Below are 21553 nucleotides of genomic sequence, written 5' to 3'. Positions count from 1 at the left end.
CTCTGACAGCTGACGCTCAAAGTTAGTAAGGGAGATATATCTCCAACTTCAGTGATTTTTGTAGTTCGTTCCAGTCATTGGCAGCAGAGAACTGGAGGAAAGGCAGCCAAAGGAGGTGTTGGCTTTGGGGGTGACCAGTGAAATATACTTGCTGGAGCGCGTGCTACGGGTGGGTGTTCCTATGGTGACCAGTGAGTTGAGATAAGGCGGAGCTATACCTAGCAAAGACTTATAGATGACCTGGAGCCAGTGGGTTTGGCGACTTGATTCATGATGATGACTGCTAGCTAAGATTTTGGAAGTAAGATGTTGACATGATCATTCCAATCAAAGCTACTGTAGATATAATGTTATTTGAAGTCATTTTATCTGTGGCCAATGACCTTGAGTCTTCTTGGAAGGGTACTTATAATATAACTCTATGGCAGGAGCCAAAGGGCTGAAATTTTTGATGTCTTCTCTTACTAAGGACTTAGACTTGGCCTGTGACGGTAGTGTCCCCATGAGTGACAGAACACTGAGCCAATCAGCGCCATGCTCCTATTTTCTGCTGGCTTGCCCCACCACCACATAAAGCACTGAGCTAGGCTGAAACACCTGCATGTTGGAGCTGCCTTACTCAAGAAAACAAAAAAGAGACCATGTTTGTACGCGGCTTTATTAATTCAATGATATACATTTTTTTTACATAGTTTACAAACTGATATGTGACACGTATTAATGCCAAAATAACATGCCCCCCCAAAAAAGATATATATTTTTTCTTCTAAAAATGTGGGTCTCAAAATAGGTGAGGCACTGAATGACGGGCCACCACTAGCTGTGTTGGATTTGCTCCAAACATAGCGCTTTGTATTCAGGACCTAAAGTTAATTTCTTTGCCACATTTTGTGCAGTAATAAGGGCCTTGTTGCAAACAGGATGCATGTTTTGAAATATGTTTTATCTGTACAGGCTTCCTTCTTTTCACTCTGTCATTTCGGTTAGTATTGTGGAGTAACTACAATGAGTTGATCCATCCTCAGTTTTCTCATATCACAACCATTAAACTCTGTAACTGTTTTAAAATCACCATTGGCCTCATGGTGAAATCCCTGAGCAGTTTCCTTCTTTTCTGGCAACTTTCAAGTGACTGGGTGTATTGATACACCATCCAAAGCCTACAGAATAACTTCACCATGCTCAAAGGGATATTCAGCGTCTGTTGTTTTTACACATCTAACTATCGATGCCCTTCATTGCGAGACATTGAAAAACCTCCGTGGTCTTTGTGGTTGAATCTGTGCTTGAAATTCATTACTCAATTGAGGGACCTTACAGATAATTTTATGTGTCGGGTACAGAGATGGGGTAGTAATTCAAAAATTATGTTAACCACTATTATTGAACACAGAATGCGTCCATGCAACTTATTATGTGATTTGTTAAGCACATTTTTACTCCTGAACTTATTTAGGCTTGCCGTAACAAATGTATTGAACACTTATTGACTCAAGACATTTCAGCTTTACATTTTCTATTGATTTCTAAAATGTTCTACATACAAAATTCCACTTTGACATGATTGGTTATTGTGTGTTGATCAGTGACACAAAATCTAAATTGAATCCATTTTGAATTCAGACTGTAACACAACAAAATGTGGAAGAAGTAGGGGTGTGAATAATTTCAGAAGGTACTGTACATAGGCTACTATTTAAGATGGCCTACTAGCATAGACATAGCCTACATATTCATCATTGGTTACTAAGCTTCTATTTAACATGAGATGGGTAGAGTAGAGGGGGATACTGTAGTGTTTCCCCATTTGCATATTTCGGTTAGCCTCTACCTCGTTCTCCAACTAAAGAGACTGTTGGGACACATATAGAGTGTTAGATCATGATGAGAGGGTTTTTTCTTATTAACCTCATTTCCATTTCAAATGAAATGGAGGCATAGCACTCTATAAAAATGTATATCATATGGTCTTATGTGAGATAATTCCTGAACAAGGTTTTAAATGACACACATTCAGGTTGATATCAATTACTCTAAGTCCCTTTCAAGTCTAAACACCTTTCTCTATCATCTACATAAGCTGCAGAAAACAATAATCTGCCATGGCAGATATAAAATAAACATCTCACACCAACACATTATCAACATAATCACCTCTCTGCAGAGAGTGTGTGTGTGTGTGTGTGTGTGTGTGTGTGTGTGTGTGTGTGTGTGTGGTGCTTACTGTGCCTCACACCTGCTCTCCCCAGACTAGCGCAGTCCTAAACAGCAACAAAGCTGCTCTCTGTGTGAACACTATTAGACTTCTCGCTCCCACCAACGCGGTGTATAGCCCTTTGCTATAGGCAAAAAATACTTTAAGCAGTAGGGGAGAAGAAAGTCCTACCCAGCGAGTCATCTGTTTCTAATGCTGGGCCCGCTGGTGTGGATTACAGGGATGAAGAACTCAGCCTGACCCCACATCTCCATCCCGGGGAAAATGGGAGCCTTGGTGGGGCGGGGGGAGCGGACTGTTTACAGTCCCTCTACATGTTTACAGTCCCTCTTCAATGAGGGGTTTCTCTGGCTTGTTTTTCTAATAACACAACATCAAACACATTTTTCTCAGAAACTAGTGTTTGAGACCGAAAATGTCTCTGCGGCAAATATTTCCCTGGTGCTGTCATTGTGGCGCTGTTACCGCCACGCTGTAAAGCAGCACACTACTCAACAGACCTGCCTTCTTAAGCTTCAAAGCAGCACCACAACATGGGTGTTTTATCATATTAAACACGATAAGCAGCTGGTTTCTCAGCAAGCCTCAGAGTTTTTACTGTCCCCGCATCTCACAGCGGAAAGGGGGAGGGTTAACACTGAGGAGAGAGAGAGAGAGAGAGAGGGAGAGGGAGAGGGAGAGGGAGAGGGAGAGGGAGAAGGAGAGACCCTAACCAACTACACCTCATAAGACTGGCACAGAGCTGTCCCATCTAAACATTTTCAAACCCTATTTTTTATCAAACCAACTGCCAGATCTCTCTTGGGAAAGAGGTTTTCTGATCTCAGTGGGATTTCCTAATTAAATCAAGGTGATAGAAACTGCTCTTACCTGTAGTATCTGGACTGCAGGTAGGTGGAGCACACAGCTTTGGACACGTGGCTGGCCGACCCAAAGTCGATGACCTTGACGCGGTACGGCTGCCTGGAGGGGTCCACCAACATGATGTTCTCCGGCTTCAGGTCAGCGTGAATCAGGCCCAGGCTCTTGAGCTTCATCAGGGCCGTGGCCACCTGCTGCAAGACCGGTCTGATGTACTTCAACGGCAGTGGACTGAATTTGTTCTGCTTGAGGAAGTCGTACAGGTTCTGCTCCAGCATCTCGAACACCAGGCACGTGTGGTTTTTGTGCTGGAAGCACTCGTAGGCACGCACAAAGTTGTAGTCGTCTGCACTCTCCGTGCTCAACCGGGCCAGGATGCTCACCTCGATCTGGCCCTGGCGCGCGTATGACGGGTGGTTCTTCAAGATCTTGATGGCAACAATCTCGTTGGTGCCCCTCTTCCAGCACTTGACCACCTGGCCGAAGGTGCCTCTGCCCAAGAACTCTAGCACCTCGTAGGTGTTGGTCATGGAGCAGACCACCTCGTGCTGCACCAACTGGTAGTCCCCTTCATTGTTGGAACCACTGTTCTTGGAGGTGGCTGTCGATGTGGCCGTTGCCGTGGCGATGGCCACAGCGGCCCCGCTGGCTGCGTTCTGGATCATCGTTGTGCCGCTGCCGTGCTCCTCGATGATCGTCACGCTGCTGTTGCTGTTGTCAAGCTCCTCACTCTTGCGCTTAAGCCCGCATCGCTGGTAGGTGTCCAGCAGACTGACGGTGCTGCGACGGGTCAGGTTGTGGATGGCTCCACCACTTCCTCCTCCGCTTCCGCCTCCACTGCCGCTACTGCTACTGGCCAAGCCCAACAGAGGTCCCAGAGGCCCTGCGGTGCCCGAGGTACTGCTGGCCGAGGCGACCACGATGTGCCCCGCGCTAGACGGGAAGATGAGCGCTGGCTGCTCGTAGGGCAGAGAGGAGTTGATGCCAAGAGGGGTGGCGTGCGACACTTGCTGCTTGCTGTTCTGACTGTAGACGACTTTGCTGTGTGTGCCGTACCCTGTCATATCCCAGTATGAACTCTGCTCCACCTTCAGCTTCTTCACGCTAAAGAAGGCACTTGACTGGAGAGTGTGAGGGGACAAGACTTGCACTTGCGAGGCCATACCTGGAAAAAAGGAGGGGAGGGGGAGAAGGGAGTGGGAGAGATAAAAAGTGAGAGGTAGGAATGTGAGACAGTGCTTGAAACACGAGCGGCGTCTTTAAATAAAGAGCGCTTAGGTCAGGGCTGGTCGTTACAGCGTTCAGCTAGGCCCATGCTGACACATCAATGCCTCACTCAACCGACATGTACACTGGACACTTAGATTCACATTGGTTATTTCACAGTTTAAGGCAAATATTCATAACTAAGTATCATGTATGCTATTCATGGCAAGAGAGAGAGAAATGTGTGCATAGATGTTTTAAAAGTATTTATACAACGGGTGGGTCTAATCCTGAATGCTGATTGGTTAGAAGCGCATTCCAGACGGTGTCTATTCCACAAGTTACCACCGGCTAAATCTTTGACGTTAAAATGCCTATTTACTCTGTTCCATCTGACTGCGCAATCTACTGTCTCATCAGCCCAGGCAGGGAAGTTAGAAACTTGATCTCCACTGTAAAAAGCATCTAGACATTATCTCACATTTCTTTTAGACTAACATTTAGTTTTCAACAGTAGAGATTTGTATAAACCTTATTGTATGTCTCTCAGACATTTGCAACATTGTTTCAATATTCAAATTCGATCTCCAACTGTCCCATAGTAATGAACAAGTAGGGGTCGAGAGTCGGGATGAGAGAGAGAGGCAGGCAGTGTTTCTCAGCCAGTCGAAATCATGAATCAGCTGGCGTAATTTTTATGGATATATACAAAGAAATGTAAATTGAAAAAAGGTCAAACGAAATGAAGTGCAGCTAGTTTGCAGTCTTTCCAGCTTCAGTTTGAAGTGATTGTGTTAGCTGTGTTGTTGGCTAGCTCCTCTGAACAACAGTGTCCTCCGAGAGAGCACATTTTCTATGCCAGGCGAAATCGTGCCTCATTAGTTCATTGTTATGGATGTATCCAAATAAATATCACTAGAAAACAGCTTAAACAGATGCAGCTACTGTTGTTATTCTGTCTGCACTGTTTGACGTGACTGTAAGTTAGCCGTAGTTGGCTAGCTAGCAAGCAAGGGATAAGAATGTTGCCAGCCAGTATGGCAATGGAACATTTAGAATGAACGACTGTCCATAGATACAGAACAAAAAGACTGAATGACTGAGTCGCATCTCTGGCAACCGAACCAATAGAACGAACGACCAGCCGGCTTGGGTAGGATGAAATAGTAGGATGAAATAGTATGAATAAATTAATCAAAATTACGTTTTTAATGAAAATATGTAAATCATTTCTTGAATATGTTGGTAACCCGTTGTATAAAAGTGATAATGCCCTCAAAGCCCGTGTTTGTAGGATATATTGGCAACACCCGTGCCAATATATCCTCCAAACACAGGCTTCAAGGGCATTATCACTTAAATCCAGTATTGGGACGTGCTTTATTATAGGATACATGTAAGGTTTAAACAGGAACTTTGTGTATGAATGATGACTATATAGATATGATATATATTCAGAGGAAATACCATTTCTCTTCTGTTCCCATCTGGACTAATGCAAACAGAGGTCTTTCGAATACTCATTCATAGGGAGCTCAGAGAATCATCAGAGGAATACAGAAATGTGAACCAAAATGTTTCAAGGAATGACAGAACTTTCCTCCGCAAAAAGCTAAATGACAACTCAGACGCTGCATCTGTTGGTACATAGAAAGAGAGCGAGAGAGAAAAACCTTCATCTACTTTCGAAACAACAGAGAAGCATTTGAACTCCATCTTAACCGCAGATCCTGAAGGCGACAAATCAAAACCGGTAAACTGCGAGGCACTGAGCTCATGGGAATCGGCTGCCTCAGAAGCAAAAAACGGCACAGAAATAACCAGCTCAAACAGGGTTTTTAGCAATGATGTTTGTAGCACTGAAATGATTGTTGCAGCACACGCTTGCTTACATGCAGGCCTCGGTACTGCTATATTTACAGTCTCCCATGTACCCCGAATTAGTGTACTAACAAATTTAAGAGCTACCACCGTGTACATCTTCACTCACACTCACATTGCCATTTGTAAACATAAACAAAATCCTTACACACATACTCAAAATACTAAAACAGACCCACGCATGCACACAGTGAGTACAGTATATACAGTACCAGACATAGCCCTAGCCAAATGCTAAAACCAATCATGCTTTCCTGTCTCCTTATAGATGACTTAACACACAGTGACTCCGAAGAGAAGAGGCTGTGCAGAGGTCCAGGAGCTAATGAGTAGAACATTTCCCCAACGTTTCGGAGGAGTTCCTGAAACGTTCCCAAAATGATGATTCAGGAGTGTGTTGGGACAGGGAGCGGAGGGAGGAGACGTGCTTAGTCACTCTGTCATTATTAGATTTTTGAGTTCTGATAGATTATTAATTCACTGCAAATCTCCTCTCCTCCTATTCATCCTCCTCCATCTCCTTTCCTCCCTCCTCTTCCTCCTCCCTTCCCTCCTAACAAATGTCTGTCTGACCCGATATAGCCAGGGACACTGGTCATCCTAACGGTCATCTGGTCTTCACCTTAATGCTGCACACTGAAGCCGACGCCTGTAGGCTAGTTGATTAAAGGAATAGTTCGGGATTTTGGCAATGAGGTCCTTGCCCTTGGCACGCTAGCTGTACCCGAAGACTTCCAGTCTTTGTGGTAAGTTAGTTAGCATTGGCTCGTGAAACTACCTCTAACTTCCTACATACTGGATGCAGATACATATCCATGGTACCCACGAGTTCATCTGACTCTGGAGAAGCAGATAAAGGACTTCAATGAGGAAACCCCAAACTATCCCTTTAAGCATATTACTAGGGGCTATTTGCTAGCCTCAAGCTTAATCAAACTACTCGTCTTGCATAAGGGTTCCCCTATAGCCCTAGACACGCCTCTCTGTCCCCCACCTCGGACTGGTCTGTGTGGACGGCCGCTGTAGAATTTAGACCCACCAGTCCGCTTTGTAACAACGTGGCAACAACGTGTGGATGGATGGAGTAATGGAGTAATGAAGACTGTCCGCTGGGCTATTAGGAGCAAGGCACTCAGCTAATCACATAAGACACCAGGGCCAGATGTCACTTGGATTACCCACCGATTCCTTAGCTGGGCACTTTGCTGCTCAAAATAATTTGGGCACCGTAGTCACTAGTCACCGTCAGCGGTGCTGCGTGGGACTGACTGAGAGCCTATGGGAGGATAATAAGATACTATGGAGCATTGGCCTACTATTCTGATGGTGATGGAACATTCCAGGATTATAGCACTATGATTAGGGATGACCAACAGTAACTGCATCGGCCAGGCAGCTTTGGGATTATGGCTTTAGGCTCAAATTGTAACTGCTCTTTCCATAGCAGCACCATCGCCATCTGAAATTATCCTCAAACTGACGTTAGTTATTAGTCATTGACTCCTGTTGGTTACTGTTCTGTTATAGGTATCCAAACTTGAGCCACATGGGGAAATGTAGGTGACAGCCAGGACACTTGCCACATGGGGAAATGTAGGCGACAGCCAGGACACTTGCCCCCACTTGTCTAATTTGGGAAACTGTACTGAAACGTGTTCTGAGGAAATACTTGGGAATCTGAACTGAAATATATTCTGAGGAAATACTTACTAAACATGGCGAGTTTAACGTATCCATGACTCACTAGGGTAACTCTGGGAGCTGGGAAAGTTCCAGTTAACACAACTGAAGGGTTGAATAAAGAGTAACTGACTCAGAGACAGATAAGTATTTAAATGAACAAACAGAATGGGGTCAAACGGCTGGAACGTTATCTCTGAACAACATGCATAGGCAACAACGTGCACAATAGTACCTCACTGGAATGTCAGAACGCATTAATCACCGTATTGAATCGCCACATAAGTTCAAAACTGTTTCAAATCTGAACCCTGAACACGTAACAACCACCTCCCTTTTTGTTGTTGTTAATTGTTGCCTTTTTATATTTAAACCAACATTGTAGTCTACAAAGCTTCCAAATGCCCTCATTTATTTGAATTTCTGAACTCTGTGCCAAACACAAAACAGTCAAGGGCCCATTGTTTGACATTTACAATGTTGAAATGCCTTGAGTAGCCTGGCTCTCCATTTAAAATACCTGAAAGAGCATGGTGTGTTTTAGTGCACTGCAATTAAGCAGCATACCACAGTGGTATTTCCCCCTGTTCAGAGGCAGTATGCTGAAATGGTAATGTTCAATGTCTTCAGGGGAGATTATGTCCTCTTTCAAAGGTTCATCTGCTTTTTGAGAGGATCAACTCTATTCTGCACTCTTAGAAAAAAGGGTTCCAAAGGGGTTCTTCGACAAGGGTTCTACATGGAACCAGCATTGTTTATTATTGAACTGAAAGGGTTCTACATGGAACCAGAAAGGGTTCTTCAAAGGGTTCTCCTATGGGGCAACCCAAAAAAATACAATTAGGCAGGTAGCCTAGTGGTTAGAGCGTTGGAATAGTAACTGAAAGGTTGCAAGGTCAAATCCCTGAGCTGACAAGGTAAAAATCTGTCCTTCTGCCCCTGAACAAGGCAGTTAACCCATTGTTCCTAGGCTGTCATTGAAAATAAGAATTTGTTCTGACTTGCCTAGTTAAATAAAGGTTATAAAAAAATATATATAAACTTTTTTTTCTAAGAGTGTGCGCGGGAGGCCGAGGGCGGGAGGGAGGATGGAAGGAGGGGAAAATAAAGGCTGGAGGCCCTCTTGGTCTGGTTACTGACTGACTAGGTCCTGTGTGCTTGGCCGTTTTAATAAAGGCCTGTATAGTGGTATGCATGACAACGTGCCATGCAGCACTCTTCTCTAGAGGAGAGAGGAGGAATCAAATACACAACCCTTCCTCAGTCATAGCGGGACCCTTCTCAGAGCTAACCCTCTGTGAATGTAGCAGAAACTAAGTCCAAGTTAAGACCTGGAACTCTATGTCCATGGTCCTGAACCATCCCCTTCAGCAGAATGGACAAGGTGGACACTGGACAAGGAGTCCATGTGCAGTCTGCAAGAGATCACCAGAGGCCCATCTGAGGGTTGTCTGTCTCTTAGGGATGATCCAGGACATTAAGGCATCTGTAGGAATCATCAGAGCGCATGGGGGGCAGATCACTGGTTAATGACTTGACCTCTGTCCGTCGAGACAAAGCATTAGCTCTCCTCGGCTCTGATGGGGACAGTGGCGTGAGAGAAGAGAGGGAGCAGAACCCCTCCAACCCCTACCCTTCTCTGCTGTCCACTCCACTCAGCATCAGGGTCATCGCTATCCACCCCCCTTCCAAGAGAGAGAGACACCGTGGCGGGTGTCTGACTCTCTTGTCTGTCTGTCTGTCCACACCTGTCCTTCAAGTCCCATAGCAGAGACTCTCCTGTGCCATAAGCAGCACAGAGTAAGCCAGCCTCCCAGGGGACTGGAGGTGAAAATGAATGCAGCGGTGAAGAGGAACATATTGTCTGTTTGGAGCGAGCCAGTAAGCCATGTCATTCAGCCTGGCCTTGTGAGTCTGTCTGCCTGGAACGGTCCTTAGAGGGGGTGCTAGGGCCTGTCGCTCCCCTACTGTCTCACATAAACACACACTACTCCAGGCCACTATTGACCACCCTGTCCACTTTTATAGCTCCCATCTCAGCTTATTTATAGAATAATTCCTCAGAGAGGCAGTCAGGGACAGCTAGTTAGCAGGCCACAGCCTCAGTACACAACAAAGGTCCTCTTCAACCTACAGGTAACTACTGCTGGCGGACTAGCTACCATACACACACACTACAACACAAATCCATAAGGTCACTTGTAGCCAATGCATTCCAAATCTTCTTTATAATGAATGACAAATAGTCTACTACCTAGGTGGTGGCCATGAACACGCATCTAAACGAAAAACAAAGCAGCCGCTCAGCAGTGGTTWGATAATAGATTACAGCTTGTTATTCACATGTAAAGTGCAGACGCTATAAAAAGCCACCTACCTCTATGAGGCACCTTTGGCATGGTTTCATTCTGCCACAGCCTAACCTCTGCCTGTTTATTTATTAGACACATTTCAATAGATTATTAAAAGTTCCCAGAATTTTGCAACCCTAGCCTTGGGAGAGGGAGAGAGGAGAGGGGTACAGGGTGATGGCAGCATGAGCTCTATTTGAGCAGTCTTTCTTATTAATGAAAAATCACGAGCAGGGCAATTGTACAAAGCACAGCACCCAACTTCCTCTCTACAGAGACAGTGAGAGAGAGAGGGAAAAAGAGAGAGAGAGACAGGCAGGCAGACAGACAGAGACCCAGGGCAAGACATATCAAAGAGTAAGAGAGAGTGAGAGACAGAAACAGAAAGATAGAGACAGAGCAAGAGTGAGGGAGAGAAACAGAAAGATAGAGACAGCAAGAGAGAGTAGAGTGAGAGAGAAACAGAAAGATAGCGAGACAGAGCAAGAGTGAGTGAGAGAGAAAACAGAAAGATAGAGACAAAGCAAGAGTGAGGGAGAGAGACAGAAAGATAGAGACAGCAAGAGAGAGTAGAGTGAGAGAGAAACAGAAAGATAGCGAGACAGAGCAAGAGAGAGTGAGAGACAGAAACAGAAAGATGGAAAGAGAAAATAGAAAGGGAGAAAGCGTAACATTGCTGCTACACTCGGCATTTAACCCCACCATCCCTCTCAAAACGACTCTCTTTTAACTACTGTTTCAGGTCACCAGGCAAACACAGCGAGGCCATGCAGGGACACACACCTGATAAGCAGCCTGCCTTTCTTCTCTCTGCTTATCACCCATGTACAGTACCGACCCGACAGGCGTCTCTCCACTGCATGTTCTATCCCTCTCACTCCTAACGAGCAGCAGGACAGCAGGTTATTGTTTGTATCTATAGATACGTAGGCCTAAACGTTCAGTCACCAAGGCAGTCTAACCATATGTGATATAATGGTGTGTGTGCATGTTGAGGTGGCATGTGTGCAGTTCTTGCAGTGCTGCAAGAGCTGATCAAAGGCTGCTGTGCCAGGTTACAAAACCCCAGAGACAGACACACACAGACACACACACACAACATATCAACCACCATACTTCAATCTAAAGATCGACCAATATTGGCCCTGTGGCATGTAAAGATTTCTGAAGAAACCATTAACTGTCATAGACCATAATCAGATTGTGGATCAGTCCAACATTTTCCAATGAAATGTAATTATCGACCCAGACCAAACAATCAACAGACAAGTAGAACAAGACAAAGATACCAAGCAGAGGGAATAAGGCAATAAACAATCAAAGAGAAAATACATGAAAATCAACTGGGTTTGTAAATTAACTGGGCTGCAGACAGATAGTAATAGCATTTGCGAAGGGGCCTATTTGTATTACCCTAATATGATTATCATTGGGAAAGTATTTTAATGGCTTTGCACTTGTTTCATTTTCAATAATATGAGCAGAGCAGGCTTTACATCCTCCATGCCCTCCATGATACTGTGCTGAAGATGGCAGGGAGAGAGAGAGAGAGAAAAGAGAGAAAGGGGAGCAGTGGAGAGAGAGAGTGAAGAGAAGAGAGAGTGAAAGAGAGAGAGAGAGGGAGAGAGAGAGAGAGAGAGAGAGAGAGGAAGAGAGAGAGAGAGAAGAGAGAGAGAGAGAGAGAGAGGAGAGAGAGAGAGAGAGAGAGAGAGAGAGAGAGAGAGAGAGAGAGAGAGAGAGAGAGAGAGAGAGAGGAGAGAGAGGAGAAGAGGAGAGAGAGAGAGAGAGAGAGAGAGAGAGAAAAGAGAGAGACATAACCCGTTGGAATAGCATTATCTGTCAATAGGTTGTGGTTTCAGAGACATTAAGAAGCACCAACCAGTCCAGTCCAGTCCACTATGGAGGAGCATTTCCTGGGGTATGGGTGCGCTCTAACACAGGCGCCAGGGGCCAAGGAGGAACCCAGGGGTCAACAGCTCTGCACTAATCTCCAACATACTGATGGAGCTACGCCTGTACTCTGGTACAACTCCCACCCATTGGAGAAACTGTACAGCCCAGCCTGGTCTCAACACCCTGCCAGGAATGAACCAAATACAGTGTGTGTGTATGTGTGCGTGTGCCCACAAAGCCCAGCAGGTATTTTGAGTGACAGACACCCATAGCCCGCCCCTGCGTCTCTGCCTCGTCGGGCGGTGAACCACGACCACAGAAGAACCAGTCATACCCGATAAGTTACCCAGCGACCAATCAGCAGAGAGGCAGGCAAGGTGTTTTCAAAACATGTTTGATATTGAGCAGCAGCATTTTCGAGGAAGTGGGCTGGCCTATTAGCCTGGTCTTGTCTGCTGGAGTGCAGATTGGACTGACAGACAGAATGTGTTGTAGGGACGCCATTGAGTCAATGTGTCGGATAATGATAAGAGACTAGTGCTACTCCCACTCCCTGCTCTGCTCTGAGATGGCCAGCCGTGGAGGGGACAACAGCCCCTGTCTTGAAGCTCTTTATCCCTCACACGCCAAAGCAAACAATCAATACCCACGTGTGGTTAGCCTTTCCTTTCCTTATTCCTTGTCTCCCTCCACCTCCTCCTATTCCTTTCTGTTGTCACATAGAACTTAGGGATGGGGCAGAGCATGGCACACATGCTTCCCCAGGTGACAAGGGGCATGCTATTTCAGGGGAGGGGGTTGAAACTGAGCTGAAGACCAGGAAAGGGCCATGGTGCAGAGTAATTTAGCAGCTTGGTTCCTGTTCCAATGAACTAACTGGTGGTTCTCTGAACAGGGGAGTAGCTTCCTCTCTGGAAGACCCTCCCACTCTCTTCACAGAATCCAGGAGAGGCCACAGCAACAGACCCATATCAAGCAGACAGGCACGGCCACACACCAACTCACGTGAATTACACCTACCATTTGAGGAGGGTGTAGAGTTTTCAACGCAATGTGCGCTAAACATGGCAGAGACTGTCTGGTGACATAACTGCTGAGGTAATGAGGGAAACCAGCCAAGCAGCCAACTCAGCTCTCCACACAGTCTGGTTCACAGCCTAGGCAACATAAGGTCTTCAAGGATATTTACAGTGAGTATGCTCACAAATAACCAGACCTGGGTACAAATCTAAAATCCTTCAAATACTTTGAGGGTTTGCTTTAGCCTGCCTGGAGTGCTCGATGGGCGAACTTACACTATTCTATAACTTCCATTGCTCCAGGCAAGCTCAATCAAGTCCAGCTAAAGTATTTGAAATCATTTCAAAATGCATTTGAAACCAGATCTGCAAATACACATAACATGCAAAACCCGCTATGTAAATAGCCAAGCATCACTGTTAGTGACCACACTGTCTGCAAGCCAATAAGCACCATATCAGCTACTAGGGCGGAGGCCAGGCCTCAACTCCCTGACTCTGTTTATTTCAGGAAGTTAACGAGGCAAAAACAACAGTCCTGCAGCGCCGGAGATGGAGGACAAGCTTTCATATATCTAAAGGTCAGGTCTTGCCCTTTTTCTGAGGCGCATTCTCTGAAAAGCCAGAGCTTTTGCTAGCCCCCTGCCTGAGCGCACAGCTGCCACGGCCCATCATGGAGGACGAGGGGTGCCTGCACGTGTGTTTGCGTGTGTGTGTGCCATTAATGCTCAATGTGAGGAGACAGGTTAGAGGAGACGGGTGCACCCCTGCAACCCTTCTGCACTCCCCTCCTCCTCCCCTGCACCCCCCACGACCTCTGAGAGCACCACGGAGGCCCATGGGTCTCTCCACCCCCCCTCGGTCTCTCCTTCACTTCCCCCTTTCTCTCTAACTCGCTCTGAAAAGAAGGGTCAGCTCTAAGAGCAGTGAGGCAGAGCTGTTTTTACCCATGTGCCTCAGGCTTTGAAGTGAGGAGTCGTTTCAAAGGACTGAAAGCCTGGTCTATGTAGTCATGAATGAGGCCTTGAAATAATAATAACCAACTGGCTATCAAAGAAATATATAATAAGATGAGTGAAAAGTAAAAGAAAAAACCAGAAGAATCCCATTTTTCTTTGAACATAAAGTTACATTATTTTCTATTTCGGGCAGCTATGACAGTGACGAAAGCATGAGGCCATTATAGTTTCAAAATGCACTAAAGAGATAATCATGGGATGAAGTAAGATATGGGAAAGTATCTGAACTGTGGCCTGGGGAACATTCTTTTCTTTAGCTTTTGTATTTTCCCGTCAGCACGAATGGAGGACCCAGAGGCCAGTTGAATCAGTGATCTGGTGTCAGCGTTCCCTCTACCCTCCAACACACCATCAAAGCCAGTAATATCTGAGTCTTTGAGGGTAATGTTGACCACACACACGTCAGCGATAGACTGAGCAACGCCAACTAGGTGATTAGTCAGTGATCCAGCAGAAACGAAAGAGCTGAAAAAGAAGAGAGGTGAAAGAAAAAGGAGAAAGGGTGATAGATAAAGGAGAAAGGGTGATAGATAAAGGAGAAAGGGTGATAGATAAAGGAGAAAGGGTGATAGATAAAGGAAAAACAGACAGAGAGGAAAGACAGCAAGCAGAACATAAAGATGTGTGATGGTCATTTCCATTCCTGTTGATTCCCTTGATTGGCCCAGTCTCTCTCTGTACTGTGAGCTGTGTCTGTCCCTTCTCTCCCCCCCCCCCCCCCCCCCCCCCGGGGCAGCCGCACACAGCACATCTGGCCGTTTGAAGTCCTTTGTTTATCAGCCAAGTGTGTCGCTGTACCTGCAGCCATCTGTGAAGGGGCTGCCAGCCCTCCGCCAACCAGCCGGACGACGCTCCGCTTCCCTTCCGTGACCAAGAACGGCCCACACTCTCTCGCTCCGTCAACCTCTCTCTCTGTTGTGTTGGTAAGGCCAACTCTGCTGCAACTCTGCCCAGTGCTTTTCCAATCGTTACTTCATCTAGTGCACAATGCTTCTCTCTGTCTTTCTCTCTCTCTATCTCATTTCTCTCTCTCTCTCTCTCTCTCTCTACACCTAATCATTGAAGGATTTTTCTTAGTTTTTACTATTTTCTACATTGTAGAATAATAGTGAAGACATCAAAACTATGAAATAACACATGGAATCATGTAGCAACCGAAAAAGTTTTAGATTCTTCAAAGTAGCCACCCTTTGCCTTGATGACAGCTTTGCACACTCTTGGCATTCTCTCAACCAGCTTCATGAGGAATGCTTTTCCAACAGTCTTGAAGGAGTTCCCACATATGCTGAGCACTTGTTGGCTGCTTTTCCTTCACTCTGCGCTCCAACTCATCCCAACGTTCATCGAGGTTGGGTGATTGTGGAGGCCATGTCATCTGATGCAGCACTCTATCACTCTCCTTCTTGGTCAAATAGCCCTTACACAGCTTGGAGGTGTGTTGTGGGTCATTGTCCTGTTGAAAAACAAATGTCCCACTAAGCGCAAACCAGATGGGATGGCATATCGCTGCAGAATGCTATGGTAGCCATGCTGGTTAAGTGTTCCTTGAATTCTAAATAAATCAATGTTAGTGTCACCAGCAAAACACCCCCACACCATCACACCTCCTCCTCCATGCTTCACGTGGGAACCACACATGCGTAGATCATCCGCTCACTTATCTGCGTCTCACAAAGACACGGCGGTTGGAACCAAAAATCTCAAATCTGGACTCATCAGATCAAAGGACAGATTTCCACCGGTCTAATGTCCATTGCTCATGTTTCTTGGACCAAGCAAGTCTCTTCTTATTATTGGTGTCCTTTAGTAGTGGTTTCTTTCAGCAATTCGACCATGAAGGCCTGATTCACGCAGTCTCCTCTGAACAGTTGATGTTGAGATGTGTCTGTTACTTGAACTCTATGAAGCATTTATTTGGGCTGCAATCTGAGGTGCAGTTAACTTTAATGAAATTACCCTCTGCAGCAGAGGTAACTCTGGGTCTTCCTTTCCAGTGACGGTCCTCATGAGAACCAGTTTCATCATAGTGCTTGATGGTTTTTGCAACTGCACTTGAAGAAACTTTCAAAGTTCTTGACATTTTCCGGATTGGCTGACATGTGTTAAAGTAATGATGAACTGTCGATTCTCTTTGCTTATTTGAGCTGTTCTTGCCATAATATGGACTTGGTCTTTTACCAAACAGAGCTATCTTCTGTATACCACCCGTACCTTGCCACAACACAACTGATTGTCTCAAACGCATTAAGGAAAATAAATCCACAAATTAACTTTTAACAAGGCACACTTGTTGATTGAAATGCATTCCACGTGACTACCTCATGATGCTGGTTGAGAGAATGCCAAGAGTGTACAAAGCTGTCATTAAGGCAAAGGGTGGCTACTTTGAAGAGTCTCAAATATAAAATATACTTTGATTTGTTTAACACTTTTTTGGTTACTACATGATTCCATATGTGTTATTTAATAGTTTTGATGTCTTCACTATTATTCTACAATGTAGAAAATAGTAAAAATAAAGATAAAACCCTGGAATGAGTAGGTGTGTCCAAACTCTTGACTGGTCTGTCTGTCTGTCTGTCTGTCTGTCTGTCTGTCTGTCTGTCTGTCTGTCTGTCTGTCTGTCTGTCTGTCTGTCTGTCTATATATATCTGTCTACACTAAACCAGCTCTCTGCTCCCCCTCCCCCCTCTCTCTCCTCTCTCCCTCTCCCCCCTCTCTCTCTGAAGTAGAGGAAAGAAGACAGAGAACATGAAAGCCTTCATTAAAAATGGCCATACAATTTTTCACTTTGAAAAGCTCCCATTGAAACAAAAAGAAGAGGGTGGGCAACTGTGGCAGTTAAAAAATGTTTCTGTTCCTTTGTGCAGAACTGTACTGTACCCATCCTGCAATAACAATCCTTTAGATACTGTAGACTGTAGTCTATACACAATGGTGAAGATATCCTACTGAGCATACACTGGTTGAATCAACATTGTTTCCACATCATTTCAATAAAATGATACTGAACCAACATGGAATAGATGTTGAATTGACGTCTGTGCCCAGTGGGATCATTGGACACTATTGGGCCCTGGCTCCATGAGTGTAATGTGACATGCCATGATGAAAGGCTAGAAGACCCTGTCTGTGATAAAGAACCAGTCTGTTGTTCTTCCAAAGAATGCCATGCCAAATGGACTGGGTATGGGGGGGATATTATCCAAAACAATAGGATTAAGGGCCTGGACAATGTCCACCACCAAACAGGCTGGTATGCGGGGTGGGCTGGGGTGGGCCGGGACGATAGGGGAGGGGGGGTGGAGGCAAGATTACGAGAGCACAAAAGCTGTCGCTACAGAAGCCCCCACAGGCCCAAACGCACCCCCCCCCCCCCCCCCCCCCCAAAACCGGGCTTCCAATCTGCCCATCAGATGGTGTCCATTGGTGTCACATGGGTTGAGTCTGAGCTGACCAATGGCTTCTCATCTCACAATCAAACAGAGCGGTATTTGTGGGTGGGGAAGTGGGGATGGAGCAGGGTGGGGACATGGAGGAGAGCTGCTGGAATCACCAGGCAACCAGGCCTGAGGTGGCAACACAAAAAAACACACAGAAAGATTGCCACCTCGAAGCTCTGCCGATCTGCTGCACAGTCATTACGAACCAGAAATGACTATACAATGAATAGCTTAACAAATACAACTTCCATTTACTCTATCCAGGGACAATGTCTCCTTAAAGATGGAAGAAATAGCAAGCAGAGACACGCAATACTTAAGCAGAACACAAACCACAGCATCCAGATAGAGCTGGATGTACTGCACAGGACCTGCTTGTCAGAGTCAGAGCCACAGGCAGCTGCTCTACACAAACTGACAGCAAACACAGAGCAACAACAGAACTGCCTGCTGGAAGAAGGCCTTCGCACACGCATAACACTCTGTACGGAAATGCCTTCTGTCAGCACTGAGCAGCACATCCCCAGCCAAAAACTCACTCCCCCTCAAAACACTGAGCACACTAGCAGCAACTTGTCCTCCAAAGACTCACACTGTCCTCCAAGAGTGGGAGTGGTCGTTGCAGCCTTGAATGTTGCCAGTGCTGCGTTTTTCGAGGAATCGAGGAATTATGCACACTTGGACTAATGAAATAATCTGAATAAATTGCTCCTCGTTCTAATCTCTCTATCTGTCGCCATACCAACGTTTTTATGGGAACATGTTGAATGAACGGAATAGAGCCTGTAGAAATAGGCCACACACAGTAACGTTACAGTCCCATTGACGTTTTACCTGTGAATGCTTTGTTCAGCCTGACCTCTAACCTGTCATTTCAGCTCGGTCAGAACTCAACCCGCGCCCATCTGTTCCTCACCAAACCAAACCGCCAGAGCAGCACACCTGTGAACCATTTCACCAGACAGACACATCAGAGGGATCCCATATCCCTCCCGCTTCCACCGAGATCTGGCTAACACACACTCACTGTCTGCTCTCATCAAACTCACATTGATTATGCCGTATTCCTAGTACCACCTCTCCCTGGCTTAGCTTATTCTATGACACGCTTTCACAAATCAATACCTCCAAGAACCTGAACAGTGAACACTAGATTTTCATTTCCTTTTCACATAGACTATTTTGAATAATGCAAAGGGGATGCTTGTAACATTCTGCGGCATGTCAATTTTCATAACATTTACCAGCAGACTTCAAATAAGCAACTGCACAAATGGGATGAGGGGAAAAGAATCTGCACGCTGAAGTGAAAGCATGTGATAGGCTTAAACTCTCGCAGCGAGCTACCTGTGCATCGACAACACAGGGAGAACGACGATCACTACTACGTACAGATCTGCTGACTACCCAAGCTATGTCACTAGCTAAACTCTCAAAACTCTCCGCTCCGCATTGAAACATAATCGCCGGGAAGCTCAGTTCTAACTTAGTAAGGGGTGACTTGGCCCCAAATTCCTGTGGTTTTGCTGGAATTCTAATCAAAGTTGAAACCCTGTGACCTTGGAATGAAAACTGGGGTCACGGCCCTATGAGGACGAAACCAATCAGCCAGCTACCAACAACAGAGTGAGAGAGGTGGCAGACCTCAGCCTTTCCCTCTCTCTGCCTTTACATACCCACTGACACAGAGCAAGAAGGGCACTCACCCCATAGAAGACAGGGAGTGGTGTCTAAACCTCTCCCTCCTCCCCCAGTTCCCTCTTTTCCTAGTATGTCTCTCGGAGCCACAGAGAACTCAAACACACAGCTACACATGAACAGCAGTGCTAGGCTAGCCTACAGTCCCTGTCACCACCACCACAATCATCATCATCTCAGCGGCAGCCTCTGATCTAGTCTCTGTCCATTTTTCAATGAGAGTGTCTCCGGCCTTGCGAATGCTCTGTAAGATATTGTTTGACCTGAGAGACAGATCCACAAATTAAGCTAGCTGGTGCCCTGCTCTGGGCTGTCTGGTGCCCTGCTCTGGGCTGTCTGGCGCCCACTGACCCCCCCCTCTCTATACCCCCCCCCCAACCCCCACTTTCCCCTGACTGGGACATGAGTCTGTGTCTGAATACTAGCTTTTCCACAGCTGGGGGCTGCTGATTCTGCTCCCTCCATCATACATTCATCAACGTGTCAGTTTGGGTTATGAGACTGGGCAGCCAGAGCACTGGGCAGCCAGAGCTTAGACTAACACACAAACTCAACAGGGCAGAGACAGGCAGGGCGGCAAGACTGGCACATCTGGCTCCGAACCATCACTACCACAGCGTCCCATAAGACACTAACTCACCTACTCTCTGATTCTCTTTCTCCATAGGCACACTGTTGATCAAATCAAATACCAGTGGTTTGTTGGTACTAAATTGATCATGAGAAAAAAACTTGAGGGGGGGGGGGGGCAGTGCCTACTGCACAGTACCTTTAACATTTTACTACAGTGGGCTAAATCAGGGTCACACAGAGTGTTTCTTGGTAGTCTTAAACTTTGAAACAAAATGGGCTTAAAAAAAAGAAGACACCTGTACCATGTCAGATATAGAGGTGAAAGGTATTCAGTTTGCACCCCAATATTACTTCACAGAAGACTGAGATATTTTTAAAAAACGTTTCACATAGCAACACCGGATTTTCTGCTGGTTTTTTAAATAATGTTTATTAATTATGAAAAATATGAATAACATTCCACCCATGAGGCCACAGTAATGTGACTGTAGGATAGGGCTACAGATTCGGGAGGGAGATGTTTCAGTCTTGGTTATTGAATGTCCACAGAATTCCAGCATCATGATGGTCTCTTTGCACATGGATGGTCCCTGTCACCATTTTCCACCAGTGGATGTGGCCATTTCCATTGCTGTTCCTGGCTGCTGCTCCACATAGCAGGCGAGAACAGAGAAGGTAGACAATTAATTCCTCAGCTTCTCGCCATGATGAAAGGAAAGCCAGGGAATGCCATTCCAACTAATTACCTTGCACAGTGGAGTCTCATTTCAACTCTCCTTTTCATGCTAATGCAAGCCTATTTGGCTGTTGAGTTTAACATGCAGAGCTCTCTAGCCAGTCTGCAACTAATCAGTCTGGCTGGATTGGCATAAAGGATATGACCATGCATGTAGCCTACGTTTCACAAATCTAGTGAAACGAATTGCCTACTAAATAATCAGTCACTTGTCCCTCTCTAACTATAGTTTCAGCTGTAGCCTACGATTCATGAGGAAATAGACCTAAATTGGAATTACATGCTTCCTAACAATTACTAGGCCTACACTATTTGTTTTTGTCATAATTTAGGCCTACGCCAACTTTCACATTTTCAACAACAAATAAATTAATCCAAACTAAACGTGATTGTATATGTAGTTACTGGTTTGTTACAAAGGGTTATGTTCCAAGTTAAACCAGCAGAGGGAGCACGGACAAATAGTAAAATACACAAACGGCAATAATAAAAACATACATTTTCAGATTACACCCTAACCAAAAAAGAAAGTAATGGTTCCTTTTTTGGGGTTAATGACAAGAATATATGTCAAAAACAATCTGCAGTGTAATTCTAAAGAGCATGGAGGTGTATTGTGCAGTAGCCTTTAATACGAAAAGATTATGGATATTAGTAGATGACCAAATAGCATTTGCCCTGGTAGACATCACAACATGTAGCTACTGTGTAGAAAATTACAATTGTACCATAGCCATGAGACCTGTCTCTATCTGGTCTGCCTTATTCCAAGAATTAAGGCTCTTTACCTTGTGAGACATTGTAACAGAACAAAATAGAATCGCACTCTACTCGTATGTCTTTAGGGCATAGCATTTTTCCTAAACATGCTGAGTACAATTCTCTCAATGGGATTAGTCACAGACGTAATGCAGCAACAGCAGTATGCTACATAAGCATGTCTTTGCTTTTGGTTGAAAATCTATCTTTGCACAAATG

General features: G+C 45.5%; 1 protein-coding gene across 1 annotated transcript in view; it reads right to left on the bottom strand.

Moving 5' to 3' along the window:
* Positions 1-21553, bottom strand: part of LOC111952561 (homeodomain-interacting protein kinase 2-like) — a 90675-nt gene that overhangs the window by 68174 nt on the left and 948 nt on the right. Inside the window, 1 exon segment of the mRNA XM_070435027.1 lies at positions 3086-4241. Coding sequence (XP_070291128.1) covers positions 3086-4241 — 1156 coding nt within the window.

This window comes from Salvelinus sp. IW2-2015, linkage group LG26, assembly GCF_002910315.2.
Source record: "Salvelinus sp. IW2-2015 linkage group LG26, ASM291031v2, whole genome shotgun sequence".
Classification (NCBI taxonomy): domain Eukaryota; kingdom Metazoa; phylum Chordata; class Actinopteri; order Salmoniformes; family Salmonidae; genus Salvelinus; species Salvelinus sp. IW2-2015.
This window is presented reverse-complemented; position numbering and strand designations above follow the sequence as displayed.